The 22,706-nt window shown below is 44.7% G+C and overlaps 1 protein-coding gene across 5 annotated transcripts in view; it reads left to right on the top strand.

The window, feature by feature from the left end:
• SHROOM3 (shroom family member 3) overlaps positions 1 to 22,706 on the top strand; it is a 185,301-nt gene that overhangs the window by 105,889 nt on the left and 56,706 nt on the right. For 4 of the 5 annotated variants that reach the window (XM_041757604.1, XM_041757605.1, XM_041757602.1 and 1 more), the window contains one exon: positions 18,291 to 18,419. Coding sequence is in view for 2 of the 5 variants with exons in the window: in XM_041757602.1 (XP_041613536.1) it covers positions 18,291 to 18,419 (129 nt within the window). In the remaining 3 variants the exon portion in view is untranslated. Of the gene's footprint in view, positions 1 to 1,403; positions 1,526 to 18,290; positions 18,420 to 22,706 lie in introns of those variants that run through there. The other variant, XM_041757607.1, reaches the window with a different exon arrangement.

The raw sequence follows: 22,706 nt of genomic DNA on the forward strand, positions 1-22,706 counted from the left end.
AACAATAGCCTCCCTGCTTCCAACGCATAGCAAAGGCTTGCGTGGGTACTCTGTTGATTGTGTGACAGGTGTATAGTGTTTGTGCATGTTTATAATATCAATTGAAGACAAAAATCCAGTTTTAATGGGGATAATACCTTTTTGGAGGTGGGAAGGAAGCCTCTCCATAAAGACTTCAGTAAAAGTGTTTGTTCAGTGGTTGCTGTGGTGGCTAATGCTTCTGCATTTGGCAGGGTTATAACAAGAGTCCAGCCCCATAATGACAAATAGTATCGACTCTCCTGGAACTGAGGCTTCTAGTTCCTACCTAATTAGACATTCTGTTCTCCTCTTCTCTTCTCTTGTCTTCTCTTCTGTTCTCTTCTCCTTTCCTCTCCTCTTCTCTCCTCCCCTCTCCTCTTCTCTCCTCCCCCCACCCCTATATATCTGCCTTAAATATAGAACCTGAATATTTCACAACAGGGATTCTGCTTGAATGAGAAGAAATAAAACCAATTTCAGACCTTTGTGTTATTTTAATCTCTGGCAATGACATGTGAAAGCGATTAAGAAAGGTACTCTAAGAAAAAAAAATCTTAGCTCCATTGAAAGAGGCTGGAAGAGCCTTTGAGGAAATACGAAGCCAGAAGCACCATACCTTTCCTTAAGAATATTAACTGGGCAGCTAGATCACGGATGCAAAACAAATGCAAATGTGTACCTTGGCTAAGACCCAAACGTCGGCAAAGCTGAATCTAAGCTCCCGAGAGATTAATAGCCAGAGCCACTAAAGTAGTCACCTGCCTCTGCAGGGGTGATGCTCGGGGAGCCCAGAAGGCTGGGGAGGGCCCGGCGGCAACCCGCGCCTCTCCGGCCGCCCTACGCTGGAGGCAGGACGTGCCGAGAAAAAGATGGTTTTTTTCCTCGTAATGTGAGCTGGTTGGTTTTTTTCCCCCCAAGCTGTGAACTTTTTACCTTGCTTCATTCGTGCTTCATTCGACCAATCGCTGACTGTGCGGCCGAGGGCGAGCGCGGGCTCCTTGAAGTCGGCGCTGCGCTCCCGGGTTCCGTCTCCCGTCCGAGGGGGCGGGGGGGGGAACCACCTTTCCCGGCGCGGCTGGGGGCGGGGGCGCGGAGGAGGGGCGGCCGCCTAGGACCGCGGGGGCCGGGGGGGCCAAGCCTGCCCTCGCAGCGTCGGTCTTCAGGGCTCGGGGAGCCGCCGAGACGCGGACCCGGTCCTGAGCGCCCGCGCCCGCGCCCGTCCCGCGGGGCCCGTGGGGCTGCCTGGCGGCGAGCGCCCCGCGAGCGCGGGCCCTGGGGCGGGGCGGGGCGGGGCGGGGCCGGCGGGGAGCGGGGAGCGGGGAGCGGGGCGCACCTCCCGGGCTCGCGCTCGGCCGCCGAGGAGCGGGGCGCGGCAGGGCCGGGCCGGGCCGGGCCGCCCATTGTTGCGCGCGGCGAGCCCCGGCGGAGCCCCGCGCCCGTCCCCGGAGCGGCGGCCACGTTCGGCCTCGGCGGCGGCCTGCGGCGCGGGAGCGGCCCCGGGGCGGTGAGTCGCTGGGGGCGGGCGGGGCGCGGGGCGGGGGGCAGGAGGAGCGCGGCGGGCGGGGGGCGCGGAGGCGCGGGGCGGGGGGCGCGGGGGCGCGGGGCGGGGGGCGGCCCGCGGGGTAGCGCCCACGCCCACGCTCCCTGCTCTAGAGGTGCGTCCTCCGGCTGCGGACGCGGCGCACCTGCCCGCGCCCGCCTCTCCACCGCCGAGACCTCACGGAGCTCGGCCGAAGCGCGGGAGGGCCCAGGGAGCGTCGGCCCCGGGAGCCGGGGACCACGGGGGGCCGCGGGGCTCCGGCGCCGGCCGCAGGCCTGTGCGCAGCCTGGGGGGCGGTCAGGCCGCGTGCTCGGGCGCACGGGACCCCCGCGGAGGGACGCAGCCGGCCCTGGCTGCCTCGGCGAGCTCGGCGAGGCGCGGGGACGGTCTCCGTGTTCTCTGCTTCTAATTAGTTGACAGTTAAAGGCTGATTATTCCTCCCAATTAAAAGCATGTCAAAGGTATAGCTAAATCCCACCCACAAGTGACTTCACCAGAATTTGGTTTACATCTTAGTTAGTTTTGATGGCTATGTTTGTCTTACAGTTGTTGTTTTTTCTGATTACGGAAGTATTGCGTGATCATCTGCAGAAAAGGTGAACTATACAGAACCGAGAAGAAGTAAACGGTTATTCACAACAACATCTACATTTTAGTTAAGGCCCAGTTCTTCAGAGAAACCTAGTCATTTGAAAACTTTGCGGCTATGAACATTTTTTTTTTAAATTGCCAATGAATTTCGTTTAGGAACTGAAACTAGGAAATGCCAAGGAAATAAACTTGTACTTTACAGCAAGGTTATAACCAACAATAACTTCTTCACGTGGTTCATGGAACAGAATTTATTGTGGCAATTTCTCTTGAATCAACTTCCCACATCTGCTCCTGACAAATGGCTTCTGTTGGGACAGCCTGTTTTGTAAATACATCTCTTTACCATTAAGGCAAAGTGCCCAAATACATCCCTTACCAGTGCTTGTAGCTAGCTAGGCTCATTGAGTTAATATTTTTTTATTGGTTTCTACATCAGAACTTCTTCGCTGTATGCTTGATAAAACCCTGGAGAAGGTTACCAAGGGATGTTGTAGAGAATTCACTTCCCTGGAGGTTTTAAGAATAGGATAAACAGCCATCTGCTTTCAGTGCGGTACTGTCTGGTGAAAGGAAGACTGGGTCACCTCTTCAGACCCCAGATTGAGGAACTCTAAATATATTTCAATCTTTGATAACCTAGGATCAAAGGGTATAAAGATTCCCCTCAAAGCACCTGAGTCCAGCGAAGCCCTGTTTTGGTTTATGTAATACAAAGATTCTCCTTTGGTAAGAAAGATTATATAATTATCCCTAGGACTTGCCAATTATTTTCTATTTATAAATAGAAAATCAACAATGATTTAATTATTTTCTAAGACATTCTAGGTTGAATGTAGCATAAGTTTTGTGATTTCAAATAAATTGCTTCAAAGTGAATGAATGAATTGATTCACAGGAATTAAAACTTCTGCCTCAGGTGGGGAGAGGGTAGCTGTGTCATAAACGTCTGAACTAAGGATGGTGTCCCTGAGGGCTCTCTCCAGTCTGGATCCCACTTTCTTTTCAGTATCCTCTTTTGTGTGACAAATCTGAGTACATTTTTACAGTAATGTTACATTTTGCTTTTTTCCTCAAAATGTATTTTGAGTAGCGCTTATGCCCAAACCGAGTATTCCTATAGCTTCTGTTGGAGGCTGCTCCCCGGGGCCAGCAGTGCTGCACTCCTGCCGGTTTCTTTCAGAAAGTCCGGATTTCACAGGTTGCTGCTTCCTCTACCCTCTTGTTTGACAGACGTATCCTGTAATTCTAACCACCATGTAACCTCAATTGCAGTGACACCTTCCTCCCTTTCTGAAATGTCACTTGATCAGGAGCAGCCACCATGCTGTCTCCCTGAAGGATCACTGGGAGGGGTTCACTTTCTAGGAAAGGTCATATCGAAAAGAAAATGGGGAAGTCAAGAGTCTCCTGGCTGGGCGGTTTTCCACATTGCTTGAATGAGCAGTGCCTCTCCCTCACACCCTTCTTCATCTTGTCATATTTCTCCATGCATGCCAAGCATGTTTTCTTATGCTATAGTAACGCCCAAAGAAGGAACAGGAGCATAACAATGGTCTTTCATTTGTTCAGCAAACATTTACTATGTGGGAGGCAGCCCAGGGAATGGAGATGGGTTCTTTGCCCTCTGGAAACTTGTCATGTAAGAGGGGAAATCAAATGTCAATAAGCTAGTGCCATTCTGAGGGATATAGAGGTTAAGAACTTTGGGTTATTGTAAATTAAGCATATACTAACTCTATGACCCAGCATTTCCATGGCTAGCTATGTACCCAAGAGAGATGAAAACAAATGTCCACAAAAAGGCTTGTACAAAATGTTCATAGCAACCTTATTGATAATTGCCAACTAGAAGTAACCGTATTTCCAGCAACAAGGAAATGGATGCACTGTGGTACATCCATACAATGGAATACTACTCAGCAATCAAAAGGAATGAACTCATGATGTACACAACCAGCTAGATGCATCTCAGAACCATTATATTAAAGAAGCCAGACACAAAAGAATTCATAAGCAATTCTGTTTATGAAGTACTCAAACAGGCAAAACCACTCTATAGTAAAGAAGTTAAGTGATTGCCTCTAGAGGGTAGAGGGATTGACTGGAAAGACTTAAGAGGTTTTTCCTGGAGCAATGGAAAGGTTCTAGGTCTTTTGAGTGATGGTTGCATAGTTCTGCACAATTATCAAGCTTCATCAAACTGAACACTTAGGACTTGTGCATTTTATTGTATGCAAGTATTAGTTCAATTAGAAGAAGAAAAGCATGGCTTCTAGAGCTAGATCAGGGTACACATCCCATCTCTGCCTCTAGGTATATATTGCCTTGGGAAAATTATTAAATGCCTCAGAACCTGAAAGCATTGGATAATATTGAAGCATCTTCATAGAGTCATTGTGGGGATTGAGTTAGCCATCCAAAGGGCTTAGTTGAGTAAGGACTCCATAAGTGTCAGCTAATAATCCCCTGCACTGTAATAAATATAAATGTGGCTTTGGTGTTGATAAAATTATTTATACTTTCTGTTAAAGCCATCTCATTTATTTAAGATTATGAAGGATCCTCTAACATATTAACGGATTTCCTTAGCATTATATGTATCTTCTTTTTAGTAAGGTTTTTGTTTTGTTTTGTTTTGTTTTTTTGTTTGTTTGTTTGTTTGTTTGTTTTGAGGTTGTAGGGAATTTAAAGATCTTGCCTACAGCCTACCATTTCAAAATGCCAGTGGAGCTTTTCATAGCCAACAGAGGTAAACCCTGAAGAGAGACTACTTTGTAAACCCCTCTGTTTTTGAGGACTGATTAAATGAAATTTGTTGAAGCTGAACAGCCAGACCGAGCTTACAGCTTCCAGGAATCCAGGTGACATGGTTACATTTTACACCCTCTTTCTAAAGATGGACAAAAATTCCTGAACTCTGTATCAAATTGATGTTGTGCTTCTGTTTAAAGGGACAAACTACCTTGAATTTTCAGTAAGATACCTTGGACAGAGTGGTAAATAGAATAGTTTACTTAATCCATTAAACTTCAATTATTTAAGTTCAATAAAGTGCTTGGGAATGACAATATGTACTTTGCCAACTCTAGCAAAGGCATTTTGTTGTGGGGCTGATGTAACTCATTCAGTAAACAATTTATCACATTTACTGAGAACATATTAGCCCCAGGAATGCAATCATGGCTGATAAAGATGTTTTATAGTCAAGGGTTCATAGATGCCCTGACTGTAAGTGTGAATGCGTATCCATTTCTCTTCGAACTTTTTTCAGAGCAGAGGGCTCTGTCTTAGGCTAGCTAGTCTTATTGGGTTTTGTTTTGTTTTGCTTTTTGTTTGTTTTTAAAGCTCCTTGCTTAAGGAGGAGGTTTTTTTTTTTTCTTAAAGATTTTATTTATTCATTCATGAGAGACACACAGAGGGAGAGAGAGGGAGAGGCAGAGACACGAGCAGAGGGAGAAGCAGGCTCCACGCAGGGAGCCTGACGTGGGACTCGATCCCAGGACTCCAGGATCAGGCCCTGGGCTGAAGGTGGCGCTAAATCACTGGGCCACCGGGGCTGCCCAAGGAGGAGGTTTAAATCCTGGTTTTGTTTGTTTTTGTTTTGGTTTTTGTTTTTGTTTTTGTTTTTGTCATTGGTACTGTTTTCTTAAACATCAGAGTTACTTGCTAAGGTTTTCTCTTACTATCTTCCTAAAAATGAGAACAGTGAAATGTTCCTCTACCTTAGACTGTGGAGATGGAGCACCCTACACCTGAATCTGAGCTCTGCTTCCTGCTGCGGTTTAGGGCAAGTTCCTAATTCTTTAAGCCGCAGTTCCCTTATCTGTAGAATGGTGATGATAATACCTTGAAAGAGGTATTAATACTATCAGATTCAGGCTAATCTAACCATTAAATGACAAAATACACGTAAAAGTAAATATCCAGGCACCTGGTAGGTGTTAATTTCTGAAATGTAACAAGTACTTGCTAAGAGGGGAGCACTGCCGGAAAGTCTTCTTATACTTTCTTCACACTCCTGTGAGGTAGGCACTATTGTTATCCTTCTTTAGAGATGAGGAAACCCAAAACACAAGAGATTAAATAGTTTGCTGAGGGCACAGAGGTGCCAGGGTAGAAATCTGCAGGATCCAGCCTCTCAACTGATGGAGGTCACTTGCATTTCCCTTTTAGGTAAAATTATTTTTATGATTTAATTACTGCAGTAAGTGGCACTACTAGTGCCACTGTTATGGGATGTACACCAGTGAACACCAGTGTTGGAGGAATTGGTTGACCATTGAAGGCCGGGGTAGGGGGGTGCAGGAAGGGCATCAATGAACATGTCAGATTTTTTTCCCCAGGCCCTCAAAAGTCTGCCTGTCCGTGGCCCTCTCTGACCTGTCCTTTTACCCTCCTACCACTCCAATGGCTCCAACTAAGAAGTCAATCTGGGAACAAAGACATGTGGAGAACTAGGCCACCTGTTAGGATTTGGCCTAGGCTTTGTGATGCCCTTGTAAGGTTTAACATAGATGTGGTATTACCTTGGTCTCCAGCAGAAAGGCCAGGTGAAAGATGGTCTCCATAGCCCTATTGTAGTAAGAGGGAAAGTAAACTGACCTAGGGTATTTGTATTCCATGTTTCCATTGGCGTTTTCAGAATAAATTCTGGAGAACCGGGAGCTAGAACTTTAAAAGTGAATGCCAAGTGTACATTGAGAACTCTACTGATTTAAAGACTTAAGTCACATTGGCCAATTAAAATAAGGTGTGGAAGGGGTACCTCGGTGGCACAGTTGGTTGGGTGTCTGACTCTTGGTTTTGGCTTCGGTTATGGTCTCATGGGTGGTGGGATTGAGTGCCCCGGCAGGCTTCATGCTCAGCAGAGAGTGTGCTTGAGGGGGTCTCCCTCTGCCCCTCCTCCCACCTCTCTCTAAAATGGGTAAATAAATTGTTTAAAAAAACCCAAAAACATGTGGAGGCCTAGGGGGAAAATATAGTTAAATAAATTATACATAATGATTTTCTGTTGAGGTAAGAGCCTTTGCATTAGCTCTACTCTCTGCTTCTGTAAAGTCCTGGTTGTTGTGCAAGATGTTCTGTATTTATGTTCTCAACATTCAGACCTCTCCTTTGCGGTGCCGTTCAACAGCCAGAATCTCAGGACATTTTCCTCAACTACCCAAATGGTGCCAGGTGTATTTACAGAGCCACCAGAGAAGCTCCCCAGCACATAGAGGAAGCCCCTCTGGGGGCAATGGGCTGAAGGCTGAAATTCCTTCTCATTTGGAGTCCAACTGGCCTCCTCATGGGGAGGAGTCCCATTTGGCGTGCTGCTTGCAGCCCTGTATTTGAAGGAATGCCACTGTGTACCAGTTCTGTCCACCCAAGTGAGCCACATTATTGCAGGGCAGCGTTCCTGGTAGATGAAACTCTTAGGGTTCTGCTCTTTGAAGGGGGAAAAAAGAGAAATCTGGACGGAAACCTGCAGGGATCTTAGCTCTCTGATTGTCCCTGACCCTTCAAGGCTGCTCTGCTATGTGCAAGCTCCACTCACTGGTCTTTGAGTCTGACTCACAATGGATGTGCATGGCTAAAGTGAGGAGAATTGCAGGACTGTCACTTGAAGTCCCTCCCTGCCTCTTCACCATTGCCTCCAGCCTCTGCCCCTCAACTTGAAGCCCTTTATATCGGTTCCCATGGTTACCAGTAGCAGCTGGAATGCCACAGTGAGAAGAGGCTGCCTCCCCTGCTGAGCCAGGTCTGGCTGGGCAGAGGCCATCATTCCATCGCGAAATCTGTGACATGGGGGTCACAGTTCAGTACCTTCTCTTTGTCATGGGTTCTGTACCTTTCCCAGGCCTGTTAAGGTGGGGTTGCAGCGGGTGGGGGGGGGGCAGCTGAGGGGGTGTTGTATAATATATTTCTTGTCCTAGGCTGGCCTGGCTGCCCCATGACCTGCCAAACTCCTGCCTGATGCTGTCTCCTGCGTGCTAGTGCCCAGTGGAGGGGGGAAGGAGGACTTGCTCCTGTCTAGTCAGATAAAAATGATCACTCACTTCCGTACCTGCTCTCCCTTTGGCTTTTGTTCCCACTACCATCTGTGTATAGGTTAGTCAACAGTAATAAGGACGGGCTCTGGTCTTAAAGGAACTGGTATCAAAAGCAAATTTCTGTCCCACCTGGAAGGTCAGGCAGGCACTGGAAGCTTGGGGTGAGGGGGCGGGAAGAGGGTAGCACAGGGACTTGAGGCTCAAGATGAGCACGCACTAGCTAAGAATTTGTCTTGAAGCTCTTTCCTGAGATACTCTTGAGAGGCTTAAATTCCTTCTCATTTGGAGTCCAACTGGCCTCAGAGTTAAGATAGGACTTGTAACAACAGGTAGAAATTAAGCAGCCTTGGTAGAAAAGGTAGGAAAGGCAGTGACCAATAGAAACCACCAGAGATCAACAATTCTAGAAGACAATACTGGAAGAATTGTTTGCTTGTTTATTTGTTTTTTTAAAGATTTTATTCATTTATTTGAGAGAGAGTGCACAGGTGGAGGAGGGGCAGAGGGAGAGGGACAGCAGACCTTCCACTCAGTGTGGAGCCTGACGTGGGGCTCAAAGGGGGGCTCCATTCCCAGGACCTCGAGATTACAACCCAAGTCAAAGTCAGACACCCAAGCAACTGAGCCACCCAGCACCACCGCCACCCCTTTTTAAGATTTTATTTATTTGGGGGATCCCTGGGTGGCGCAGCGGTTTGGCGCCTGCCTTTGGCCCAGGGCGCGATCCTGGAGACCTGGGATCGAATCCCACATCAGGCTCCCGGCGCATGGAGCCTGCTTCTCCCTCCGCCTGTGTCTCTGCCTCTCTCTTTCTCTCTGTATGACTATCATAAATAAATAAAATTAAAAAAAAAAAAAAAGATTTTATTTATTTGAGAGAAAGAGAGCGATCAGAAGCAGGGGGAAGGGCAGAGAGAGAAGCAGACTCCCTGCTGAGCACAGAGCCTGACAGAGTCCCCTTGGGATCATGACCTGAGCCAAAGGCAGACACTAAACTGGCTGAGCCATCAGGCACCCCTGAACAATTGTTCAATTCTTCCTGGGATAAGGCAACTTTGTTTTTTATAGACTGTTCCAGCCTGCAGATATCTAACCGAGCCTTAGGTGACATGACTATTGTAGAAGGGGGCTAAGGGCACCCTTTGTAATTTTTTGATGTGTTGGGTCCTGGCTCTGCCACTTTCTTTGTGATCTGGAACAGCTTACAGGTATACCTCAGAGATAGTGCGAGTTCAGTTCTAGACCACTGCCATAAGTGAGTCAGATGAACTTTTTGGTTTCTCCAGTGCATATCAAACTTAGGTTTATACTACACAATTGTCTATTAAGTGTGTAATAGCATTATGTCTAAAAAAACAATGTACATACTTTAACTAAAATATACTTTATTGCTTGGGGCACTCGGGTGAGGCTCAGGTCGTTGAGTGATGCCTTTGGCTCAGGTGGGGGTCTCAGGGTCTTGGGGTTGAGTCCCACATTGGGCTCCCTGCTCAGCAGGGAGTCTGCTTCTCCCCTCCCCTCCCCTTGCTTGTGCTTTCTTTCTCTCTCAAATAAATAAAATCTTTAAAAAAATATTTTATTGCTAAAAATGCTACCATCTAAGCTTTCAGCAAGTTGTAATCACCAATCACAAATTACTGTAACAAATTTAATGCTGAAAAAACTTGAAATATTGCAAGAGTTATCAACATGTGTCACAGAGATAGAAAGTAAGCAAATGCTTTTGGGAAAATGGTGCTGTTAGGTTTGCTCAATACAGGGTTGCCACAAACCTTTACTTTGGAAAAAATACAATATCTGTGAAGCACAATAAAGCAAAGGGCAATAAAATAAGGTATGCCTGTATTTAAATTACCTGTATCTCAGTTTTCATTTCTGTGAAAGGGGGCCACATTTCATGGGGTTGTTATGAGAACCACATCTGTTATATATAAATACTTTCTAAATTGGAAAGCCTAGCACAGGTGCCAATTTGTAATATTTTTAAATGATGTTTTGAGAATGCTATGCTAAACTCAAGGCATCGATTTTGTCCATCCCATTTTTATGTTATATATGCAGGTGGGCCCAGAATTCTCCTGGAGGGGATAGGGTGGTGGGGTGAGTAGGGACCTACAGGATTTACAAAACCTAAAAACTCTAGATCATATTACACTAATCCTGTAGCACCCAAGGGAAAGGACAAATGTTGAGGATAAGTAGGAACCCCTCGTATAGAACCACAGTTACAAACACCTTGAAAAGCATATTGTAAATCGCAATTACTTTTCCACAGGTTGACTGTATGGGGGCACATTGGTGGCTCAGTCAGTTAAGTGTTTGCCTTCAGCTCAGGTCATGTTCTTGGGGTCCTGGGATGGAGCCCCATGGCCAGGCCTCCCTGCTCAGCAGGGAGTCTGTCTCTCTCTCTGCTCCCCCCACCCCCGCCCCCACACTCTCCCTTCTCTCAAATAGATAAATAAAATCTTTAAAAACAAACAAACAAAAAACAAATTGTCTGCACTTTGGTACCTTGCCTTCCATTCAGACCTGCTTCCAAAGAATATAAAGCAACAGCTGCAGGAAAGCTTGGGAGACAGATTCCTGCTTTGGGTGACAGCAGAAGTTGGAAACATTTAGGTCTGTAATTCGGAGGCATTTAAATAGTATGGAATGTCTATTATCCACCCTAAACAGCAGAACGAATCTTGCATATTGTAGACACAAAGGCAGTTGGCATGAGCTTTACAAAAGTGCGTGTGAGCTTCTAAAACCCAATAATCCTCTTGGGCAAAGTAAGGATTAGGCCTTCCTCACAAACAAGGGGGTGAGTTCATTTTTCCTAAGATTCTTTAACTGATGCCAAATTTAGCAAGGGACCTATTTTTTCTCAATGAATGACAATCTGCACTTCCAGTTTTGATGTCCACCCCACTAGACAGGTTTAGGACAGGAGCAACTCATTTTGCATGTAGATGGAGAATGACACCTTGGCTTCCACAGACCAAGGAACCTTCCCAGAGCCAGAGTCCCTCCACCTCCTCCTGCCTGCAGGAGAGGGATACATGTCTTGCCCCCAAGCCTGATGTGGGAGGACTCGAGAGAGTCAAGAAAGTTGGATCTAAATTCATGTTTTTAGGACAGCCATGCATGTACATTAGCTGAAGTGCCATTTCTGCCCAGTACAGAGGCTCCTCTGATGTGAGGAGGCCCGTAGACGAGCTCCTCAGGCTAATTCTGACATCCTTGTGCTTGAGGAACTATTTCTTTCAAACCAGTTGCTGGGTTCTCTGTGCTAGTCTGTTCCCAAGTTCCATGAATCTTCCTCATGTTCCATGTTTCTTGTTATTGTATGCCATAATCCTTCACTCTGGAGTTAAATATTTATATCCCTCCCTAAATGCTTTGGATATTCACAGTCCCCTGTTTTAAGAAATTAGAGAGCCATCATCACAACAGTCATCCCATCACACCCCTCGGGTGACTTCTGCTCATGTCTCTCATGTAGATCCCTGTGATCAAATGCTAATAGCCATGTCTTGCTGTGGTTATCAAATGCCAGGCCCTTTTTGTCTCATATGAGTAGCAAAAGGGTGATGTGGAAGACATGCCAGGCACGCATGGTTTAGCATATGACAGTTCTAAGAAAAACGCATTCAGAGCCCAGTGATCCTTTGGGACTTTTAATAAAGGGTGGCGTGGTCTTCAGCCATTACTTTTTCTCTTTGTTTTATTTCGTTTTGCTTTTTTTTTTTAAGGTTTTATTTTTATTTTTTTTAAAGATTTTATTTATTTATTCATAGACACACAGAGAGAGAGGCAGAGACACAGGCAGAGGGAGAAGCAGGCTCCATGCAGGGAGCCCGACGTGGGACTCGATTCCCAGGTCTCCAGGATCACACCCCAGGCTGCAGGCGGCGCCAAACCGCTGCACCACCATGGCTGCCCTCGTTTTGCTTTCTTTATCTGTAATGATGATCTTCACTGTTTCAAATGATAAGAAAATTCACTGAATAACTTTTTAAAGCACAGCATCTGGTACCTACCATGTGCCCAATAAATGTAGGTTTCACTCTATTGGTAAGACGTTAACATGTATCGCCAGGCTCTGTTCTAAGTGCTTTATACGTATCAACTGGTTCAGGTCTCACAACTACCCTTTGATGCAAGTGCTATTATTTTCCTATTTTGTAGAGGAGGAAACTGAGACATAAGAGGTTAAGTGACCTGCCAGAGGTTAAACACCTACTAGGTAATAGAGCCCAAATAAGAACAAAAGCAACTGGCTCCAGAATCCACATTAATACATATTACACAGTCTGCCACTTATCAGAGTTGATTAAAGGGCAGGCTCTGAGTGTTCACAGTGAGGGCCGTACCCCTCCAATGGTGAAGCTATCCTCAATTTAACCATAGGGCCTTGCATGAGGGCCGTTGGTTTTCTTATGCACTTGCTCTGGGCTACCTATGTAAGTATAGGCTTCAGTGGGGTGGAGAGATTGGAGTCAAAATCTGAAGCAGGTTGAATGTTTATTAGGTAGGTTAAAAGATTTAGCCAATCATGTGGCTTTTTCCCCCCTACCCACTCTTTTCTAGTCTTTGTGCAAGGTTGACATGGAAGCCATTGGCTAGAATCTAGAGGTGGTTACACATATGCTTTCAAAAGTCATCAGAAATATGCTGAATGCCAGTGGTATAAATTGTACAGGGTGGATCCACTGGGAGGCTTCAAGGGATATCAAGTGAGAAAAGGCAGCAGCAAGAGTGGGAGATATAAATGGACACAGAGGTGTGATTGGTACATCTCAGATCTGAGACGTACTAATCACATCTCTGTGTGACTGAAGGGTTATGTGTGGCCCATCCTGCAATAAGCAAGCTGCTGAACCAGGGTAGGTGAGCAGAAAGAAAAGGTTTTTAAGTACAAGTCAGTGATATGCCTATGATAAAAAACACCAGATAGGGATCAGGCCTAGATCCTAGATCTCTCTCTAGAGAGAATAGAGAGTGAGCTTCCTAGATGATACAGTGATTTAAAAAAGCAAAAAAGGAGAGTAAGGGAGGGACAGTGATCCAGAAGATTAGGTCTAAATATATAGACATGTATATATATAAATATATAGACCAAAAGGCCAGGAATAGGGGGCTTTTAAAGAAAGGGTAATTTTTTTTTTCATACTCTGAAAACTATGATAAATGCTTAGTCATCAGAAAATAGAGAACAGCTATATTAGACTAAGAACAGAACTCTGTACCCAACATCATCAGTTCTTAAAATGTTCTTGCAGACACTGGAGGAGCCAAGAATCCAGGCATTCTCCCCACTGTGCCACCAGGAGACCCTGGGGAGATGTGTGGGAAGCCTGTAGCAATGACACTCAAGACCTGCTACCAGGAGAGACATGATAATTAGGCCAACTTCATGCATGTTAGGCATGGAACAGAATATCATAGGAACAGAAACATAGGAAGCCAAAAACATGACATTTAACAAGGCAAATTATGAAAATGAGTACACACATGCATCCAGCGTAAATCCAAAGGAATTTCTCCAAAGAGCTCTGAGGATAAACTTAGGCCTGTATAAATGGACTTCTTTCTGCTTAATCTCAAAAAGCATTCTGGCTGCCTCAAAACTTCAGGCAGCAAACGTGTACTGTGCTTTGCCAACGGTTTGTTGGAAGGCTCAGCAACAGCCCCCCACAATGGTCCTCTCTACCCCCACAAAAGCCTGCTGCTAATGAGATGGACCAAACAGGGCTGAATTGTACTTTTACAAAGAAATTGGCTGACAATCATATAGAGAAAAGTATAAGGAGAAAGACCTACCTTCCCCCAAAATGTATATGGTAAATACCTTTGTTTTATTTTATTTTTAAGATTTTATTTACTTATTCATGAGAGACACATAGAGAGAGGCAGAGACACAGGCAGAGGGAGAAGCAGGCTCATGCAGGGAGTCCAATGCGGGACTTGATCCCAGGACCCTTGGATCACTCCCTGAGCTGAAGGCAGATCCTCAACTGCTGAGCCACCCAGGCGTCCCTATGGTAAATACCTTTAGAGTTGATGGGCAGAGAACTCCATTCTGGGTGCATCCCACAATTATTTCCTTTATTGTCTCCTATAGCCCATTCAACAAATCTGTATTATGTGTGTACCGTGAACTACTTGCCGTGGTGGCCCTAGGTGCATAGTGGTTTAGAAAAGCAAAATTGAAGGCAAGCCAGCCCTGGGCTTAGCCAGCAAGTTAAGTGAACTAATAGGAGACAGGAGGGAAGAAATGTTACAAATCTGTTGAACATTTGGCAAGAGTTCATTCATTTAACAAATAATTATCAAGCAACTCTGATATGCTTGCCTTTCTAAGCATGTAGTAGAAGAGAGACCAGCAAACAGGTGGTCAGAAGACACTGTGAACTGCCCATTGTATATAGCCTGGTATAGCTAGCATGGATTTTGGACTTTGATCCAAAATCAAACCTTGCAGTACAAGTATGGATAAGCCAGGAGAATGTGGTACCTTTTGGGATCTCGAAGTAGCCCCATAAGATGGAGAGCTGTTTGGTTTATGTTTATGTTTTTCACTTGAACTTGTTTCATTGATTCCAGGGTTTCTACAGTGTATCTTTAGATATGTTTTTCTTAACATTTTATTTATTTATTTGAGAGAGAGCACACGAGAGAGCATGAATGAGGATGAGAGGGGGAAGGAGGTACTCCACAAGCAGAGAGCCTGACATGAGGCTCCATCCCAGGACCTGAGCCGAAGGCAGACGCTTAACCGACCAAGCCACCCAAGTCCCTTTTTGGGTGTTTTAAAGTAAAAAGTGTACCTTTGAGTATCTTTTAGGCAAAAATTAGCTCATTTGGTAATATGTTTCATTAGTGTTTCTACCATCACCATTCTCCACCCATTCTGACCACATCTGGGTTAGTCACTCTAGGAACTATAGAAATTGTTACATAAACTAAATATTTTTGAAGCTTTTAAACCGAAAGGAAGAAGAGTAAATGGTTGTCAATGACTTTTATCCTGAGTGAATATTATTCCTTGGGTGCTCTGAGCCAAGATACACAACTTCTCTGTCTTCACTTGTTCATCTGGAAAATGGGGCTTAAAAAGTTAGTTCTTTCCTTTAGAGAAGTTACAAGAATAACTCCTGACATATGGGAAAACATACATATCCTTTTATAGTAAAGACTTTGGAATAATCCTTCCCAGGTCATGTGGCATCACTGTCACACCAGTGGGGCACCACTTCTTGATGAGATCAAAGCACATTACTGTCTTTGTCAATTCTAGTCTGTTTGAGGCAAGAAGCATGGTGACCTCACGTGGGTGGGAAAATGTGCATTCCAGAGACAGCTCAAGCTCAGTGTACAGATAAGATGATTGGCAGGGGGATAAAAGGGTGAAGTGAGGATTCGAAGGTGGGTTGATAGGCTTCCCAACCCTCATTCCAGGGTATAGATTTTTTTTTTTCATTAGGACATATGAATTTTTTAAAATGTTTATTTGTTGTCCAGATTATTCCAGAAAAGCAGAAAATCTGTGTTCGAGGTGCTGGTGATTCTTCCTGCACTCTCTCTAGATGTATGACGTATCCAGACAGCCCACTCAGGGCTGGGGGTGCCAGGACATCCAGGGTGGGGGGGAGATGAAGATTAGCATGGGGACCCTGCTGTAATTTAGCATGGGGTTTGCAGGCAGGGACAAGCCTCATGAATTCCATGAACTGTCATACCCAGTTGCTAACCTCAGCTGGTCCCCTGGAGGTGGCAAGTGACAGGACCACATGTGGCCACAGAGAGCAGTGCTGGGGTGTGGGTCTCTGCATTCCTAGGGTCACGTAGAATCATATATTAAAAATCCTTAAAAAGATGATGTCATCTCCTTTTTGAGATCATCTCCTGTTCTTTGTGCTCCCATTTGTCTGCTCTTGCTGCCAGCCCTTCACTGTGACACTGTACCCGACCTTCTGTTCCTTGGTGCCTCCCAGGAAGGGAGTGTGGGCAAAGGAAAGAGGAAAAGGCCTAGTTATTGTGTGTCAAGGACCGAGCGCCAGTGATTGCAGTTCAGGCCAAAAATGAGGAAGTTATTAAATGCCACAAAGGTTTTATGAAACCTCAGGATTGGTCTTTGTTTCCCCCTAGCAGACAACATCACGATCTAGAGGGGAGCCTAGAACGGAAAAGAAAGCTTGCTATCAGAATGAATTATACCAGTGGGTGGTCTTGGGTGTGCTCTTTACATCCATGTAATCTTTACATTCACACATCGGATGGTGAGATATCATGAACCTACTTTCTGCCCCTGTTGAAGCTAGAGGGCTTGGTCCCTCTGAGGGTTTATAGGAGTCATCCCAATTGGGGACCACATGATGAAATCTGCAAAAGGCTTTGGCATGTTAACTCTGTGGCCAGAGCTTTTCTTGCTATTATTTCCAGCACAGATTAGGTCTTTTTAGTTGTGTCTATTTTGTGTAACATCTTAGCAGAAAGAAGCTCTACTATCATTTACTGCAGTAAAATGATACTGAGAATAATTAAGTATATACCACGTGAAGGCAGTATGCTAGACAGTTAATAGACATCTAGAAACCTTACAAGCAACTTTGGAAGATAGGCATGATAATATTGGCTAATTTGCTGAACGCTGAATATGTGCCAGGCTCTATTCCAGGTGCTTCATCTGAATTGGTTTAAGCTTCTCAATAGCTCCCTGAAAAATGGTATTCTTTTACACCCATTTCAGAGATAAGAGGACTGGGGCACCGGGAGGACAGAGTCACAGACTAGTCAGCAGGAAGAGCCAGGACTCCAGTGCAGGGGTGCTGGCTTCAGAGCCAGGCTGTGCCCTCTTACTTGTACAGAACAATGCATAGCCTGAGGCCCAGAGGGCATTTGCCCAATGTCTTTCAGTTCATGAATGACAGAACCTCAGCCACGCCTCCAGACGTGGCTCCAGCTCAGGCTTACACTGACTACATTCAAAGCCAGGCATCCTAAATTTGATGAGCAAAGTAATGTACAGAAAGGGGGATGATGGTGCTTAGCTGTGGAAGCATAACTAAGAAATGGAAATTCCCTGGTCATCTCCCTCCAGGTCCTGAAATAAAAGAAATGAATGGCCATTTGATAATCCCACCGCTTCTCCCCTGAGGCTCAGGCGGAGGAGAAATAGCACACATTTGCATCTTCTCCAGATTCTTGCTCATGGGATGTGTGTGGGGGTGCAGGTTCTCAGAGTCTCAGAAAGGTTCTCAAAGACAGACACCAAAAACACACCACTGGTACACAGCAAAGTGAAACAATGAACAAATCTGCTTTAGAGGCTTATGCAGGCGACTGTCTGATCAAGAGGAGGCCTTAAAGTTGTGCATTTGGAAATTCGGGAGCTGAGAGTCTCCTAAGGAGAAGAAATGCAGCTGTTGTCGTAGCAGAACACATTGGCTGCACAAGGCTTAAAATTTTTCTCTGACTGCCTGGGAGTATGGAGGAAAAGTGTTAAGGGAATGGTGTTTGTGACTGGGGGTGGGGGGACGTATTTAAATGGACACATAAAAAGGCTTGCCTCCAGCACAGTGGAATCTAGACAATCTGAAATAGCTTGGGCTCAAGAGTTGGCACATTATTCTGAGCTGCCACCTGCTGAACAGAGGAGGGCTGCTCCACTTGGGGGTTATTCTTCTTAAAATGAAATTGAGAAGGGACACAAGTAGGGACTGCATTTCAGAGAACCACTGTGTCTGACACTTGCTTCAGTGAGTCCAGTCTCTCACATATTTACCAATGGAGGCTGAATTATAAGGGGGAGTTCATCTTCATTATCATGTCTCTTTCTTCCCCCTTGGTTGGGAAACCTGGTATTCTGAGATCGAGAAGTACACTATATTGCTTCACAGAAACATAGATAGGAAAGGATGAAGACCCTCAGTAGCAGATTTGCCTTCTTTTGGGCAGAGCACTTTAGTGGGAGCAGGTTGACAACTCTGCACTTAGCTCTATCGCTTTGCTCTAACTCCATGGTTAATTTTCATGCATTTTTCTTGATTCCTTTGTGCCCCCTTCCCACGAACACCATCATGCTCAGCTTCCCATTTTCCTATTTTTGCCAGAGATGCATGTGGAGACCTGGGCCCTGCAGGTACGGACACATCTGACTCCTGCCCAGAGGACCTCGCCTCTGACCCCCAGCATAGGAAAGCAGCATGGTTAGGAGGAGTTAAGCTTCGGCCGAAGAACAGGTAAGAGGCACAGAGGTCTGTGCCGAGCAGTTCAGAAGAGGGACGTGACTGCTGGAAAAGGCAACTGGGGGCAAGGCTGGCCAAGATACAGTCTAGTGAGTGAGGTCCGGAGGGGCTGAATAGGGAGGTCTGCTAGAAGCTCAGACTACACTCATGACAGTTTTCATACTAGGCTCTGAAAATCCCTAAAGTTCCTGGGAGGTCCTGTGGGGCTCCCACAAATCATTTGGTTCAGGTATCTTTTTATTTTTTATTTATTTAAATATTTTATTTATTTGACAGAATCAGAGAACACAAGCAGGGGGGATGATAGAGAGGGAGAAGCAGGCCCCCCAAGGAGCAGGAAGCCCGACATGACACGGGGCTCTATCCCAGGACCCTGGGATCATGACCTGAGCCGAAGGCAGGCACTTAACTGCTTGAGCCACCCAGGCACCCCTCAGATATCTTTTTATTTATTTTTTAATTTTTTAAAAGATTTTATTTATTCATGAGAGACACACAGAGAGAGGCAGAGACACAGGCAGAGGGAGAAGCAGGCTCCTTGTGGAGAGCCTGATGTGGGACTAGATCCCGGGACTCCAGGATCGCGCCATGGGCCGAAGGCAGGCGCTAAACCACTGAGCCACCCAGGGATCCCCTCAGATATCTTTTTAAAAAGACATCCACAACTGTTTTTAAAACTATAATTAAAAACACTCGAAGTAATATACCCAACCAATGTCTTAAACACTCTGGAAATGACTATTGTGTCAAATTATACAGCAAGATTAATTCATCTTTGAACTGATAATCATTTAAAACTTTTCTTGTCATCTGTTAATTGAGGAATGTCCTGAGATAATATTATGAAGTTAGCCCAGTCAACATTTGCAGCTACGTACCTATGCTTTCTCTCAGCTACTGTGTGCTTGGAGACATGCCAGGCCTTTGCTTTCTTCATCAAGCCCCCATGCCGGGCCTTTGAGGTCACTAGTATTCAACTAGGAGGTGGTGGGTTCAAATTCAGTTTGAGCTAGCAGATGTCTTGACAGTCAGCATAATGACGTACTTTATAGTAAAACTGTGGGAATTTCACCGAGGCTAAGATACTCAAAGCACTTAGTACAGAGCCTGCCCAGAGGGAGCAAGAACCGAATGTCAGGACAGTGAGGTAATGTCAGGTGGAATGGTGACGATGTTGTGGTTTTCGTTCTGTGCATGACCACGTAAGTCTGTGTGCCAGCATGAAAGGCAGTGTAATATACAGAGCAGGATGGGGTCTGTGGAATCAGACCACCTAGAACTCATGTTGCAGTTTTGCCACTTCTGTGTAACCTCAGGTGTGGTATTCAAACTCCTAGTTTCCAATCTGTAAGACAAGTTTAATAACGAATCACAGGGTTGCTGAAAGTGCTGAAAGACTGAATACTCATAAAGTACATGAGGCAGTGCCTAGCACATCACAAACACTGAACAAGTGTTGATTATGGTTGTTCTCAATTATCCTGATTTCAGTTTGCAGGCTCTTTCTCATAGACAGGTTGACTTGCATTATAAGGAAGTAAACACTGTAGATTTGGATTTACATAGCTATTCCTGTTTATGGATATGCAACTATACGTTAAAGTATTTGTTGTTTTACATAATAAAAACAACACTTGTATCTGGTGTCTACATTAATGTTATCTGTAAGATTTCATCTGAACAAAAGATCCAAAAGAAGTTTGAAGATACCAAGAGAGGACAGGTTAGATTGGCAGAGGGCTCTGGCTACAAAGCAGCCAGCTGGCAAAGCCTGTTCCAGGGACAGCCTGAAGCAGCAGAGCCCTCAGGACTATGCCCTTCAGCCTCCTTGGGTCATCACAGTGTAGAGAGCCAGAGTCTTCTACTTAGCAAGACTCCACAGGGCTGTGTAGCCAATGTACTCAAGACCGGAAAGTTGTAGTTATGAAGTTACTACAGTTGCCAGGGAGGAAAATGATCAGCAAAGAATAATGATCAGAAAATGAACCAGGCAAAGCAGTGAGGGGACAAGAGATGAAATGAGATTTGAGATGAATTTGGGAGGCAGATTGATAACAAAGATGGGAGAAGGGAGGAGAAAGATTAAAGGGTGTGACTTCAGAGTTGCTGTCAGTGGGGCACTTGGGGATAACTATGGTACCATGAGCCAGGGTGATAAGGGCAAGAAGAGCAGAGATGGAGTGAACATGCCTACTTGAGCACTGGAATCACACAGACTTGAGTCTGAACTTGAAACGAAAGATTTTATAAAGCAATCTTTAACAATTGGATAAAACAAATGAACCTAATTGTGTATCTAGATGGTGTTCTATCCATGAAGAGACTGTCTTTAAAACAAGCTGGGGTTGCCCTCACCAGCATGGTCAAAGCTGCCCAACGGTGCTATGTGTGAAGGGAGACTAGAAGGGAGTATACAGCAAGCAATTGCCTTTTTTAAAAGTCATGACTTATATGTTACATAGTTGCATACATTGTTTCCACTCCTATCCCTGTAACTCGGTATACTCTAGGAATTTTTCCTGTGTCTTGTCTCCACAATTATATTTGTTGTAAGCCCCTACAACAATCTGCTTCCTCTTTTCTAGAGGAAGAGCTCTCTGCACCCCAAGTGTCATTGATGTAAGGACTGACCTTGGAAATTGGAGTGGTTCTCATCCAATTATACTCTGATCCTAAATCCTGCCCATTTTGGTTTTTACTTTTTATTTTGAAATAATTGTAGACTCATAAGAAAGTTGCAAAAATAGTACAAAGATTTCCGCTACATCTATCACCTAGCTCTCCCCAAAGCTAACATCTTTTATGTCCATAGTCCAAATATCAAAACTATGAAATTGGCATTAGTAAAATGCTATTAACTACAGACTCTAAGGCTTATAAACTGTAGACTTTATTTAGATTTTATCATTTTTCCCCCTATGAATGTCCCTTTTTTGTTCTAGGATGTCATGTTGTATTTGTCATGTTTCCTTAGTTTCCTCTAATCTGTGATATTTCCTCAGGATTTCCAGGTCTTTTCTGACCTTGACACACTGGAAGATTATGCGCCAGTTATTTTGTAGGATGCTTTCTATTTGGATTTGTTTGATGTTGTTTCATGGTTAGATTGACATTATACATTTTTGGCAAGAATACCACTGAAGCGATGCATCCCTCTTAGCACGTCCTATCAGGGACTACATGTCAGCATGTTTTATTCCTAATGATATCAACCTTGATTATTTGGTTGACATGAAGTCTGCCAGATTTCTCTACTGTATAGTTGTCTCTTTGTAATTGATAAATATCTTGGAGGAGATTACTTTGAGGCTATGTAAATATCCTTGTTTCTCCTCAAACTTTCTCCATTGGTGGGTACATTCCCTGCAACATTTATTACTATAATATTCTAAGATGAGTTTATATTTTCTTCATTCCTTCTACATTTATTAATTGGAATTTTTCTGTAAGGAAGAGCTGTCTCTTTTCCCTCTTATTTTAACTGTTTATATCCACAAGGACTCTTATACATTTATTTTATTCTGTGGGTTGTAATCCAGTGCTACTGTTATTTTATCACTTACATTATTCTAGTTTTGGTTATTGGAAGCTCTTTCAGGCTGGGTCTGGTCTAAATCCTGTCTTGAATTTTGGAAAGGGATGAGGTGCTGATGTCTTATGCAGAAATGATGTGTTTACCAGCTTCTTAGGAGTCTTCCAAGTATTGAGCTGGGAGGTTAGTAGTCAGAGTTGAGCAGGTCTCATTTGTGACAGGTCACAGATTTTGGAATTCAAAAGTGCTACCGCATAAGCCAAGTGTAATGGGTCATAGTTATAGATAGTTCCTTTTTTTGTGGAGAAAATAGCCAGGAAGGATTTTTTTCATTTATGTATGAGTAAAATGAAAGAGTAAAAGCAAGAAACTCCCATCTTCCCCAGGTATAGACAGGGACCAGCCAAGAAACCAGGTTTAGGAAGAGAAACTCTTGGTGGCCCACAGATCTGAACCCATCCTTCCCTTCCTGCTTAGACCCCTGAATGCTCTCTTACCCTAAATTGTCAGTAGGAATCCTGTGATCTCACTTATCTTAATAGAAACATCTCCATAAGATTTGCCAAGCCTTAGGCCAGGGTAGTTCAGTGAGTTGGTAAAGGAAACAAAATGTTTCAGCTTAAAACTCAGGATTTCCTGAGCTAGTGCTTTCCCCTGTAAACGTCTCATCCCTTCCCCCACCAGTTACCACCATCATTACAATGACTATCTCATCTACTTATTAAGCATTTACAGCATGGTGGTCTATG

The sequence above is a fragment of the Vulpes lagopus genome, chromosome 6 (assembly GCF_018345385.1).
Source record: "Vulpes lagopus strain Blue_001 chromosome 6, ASM1834538v1, whole genome shotgun sequence".
In the NCBI taxonomy this organism is placed as follows: Eukaryota; Metazoa; Chordata; class Mammalia; order Carnivora; family Canidae; genus Vulpes; species Vulpes lagopus.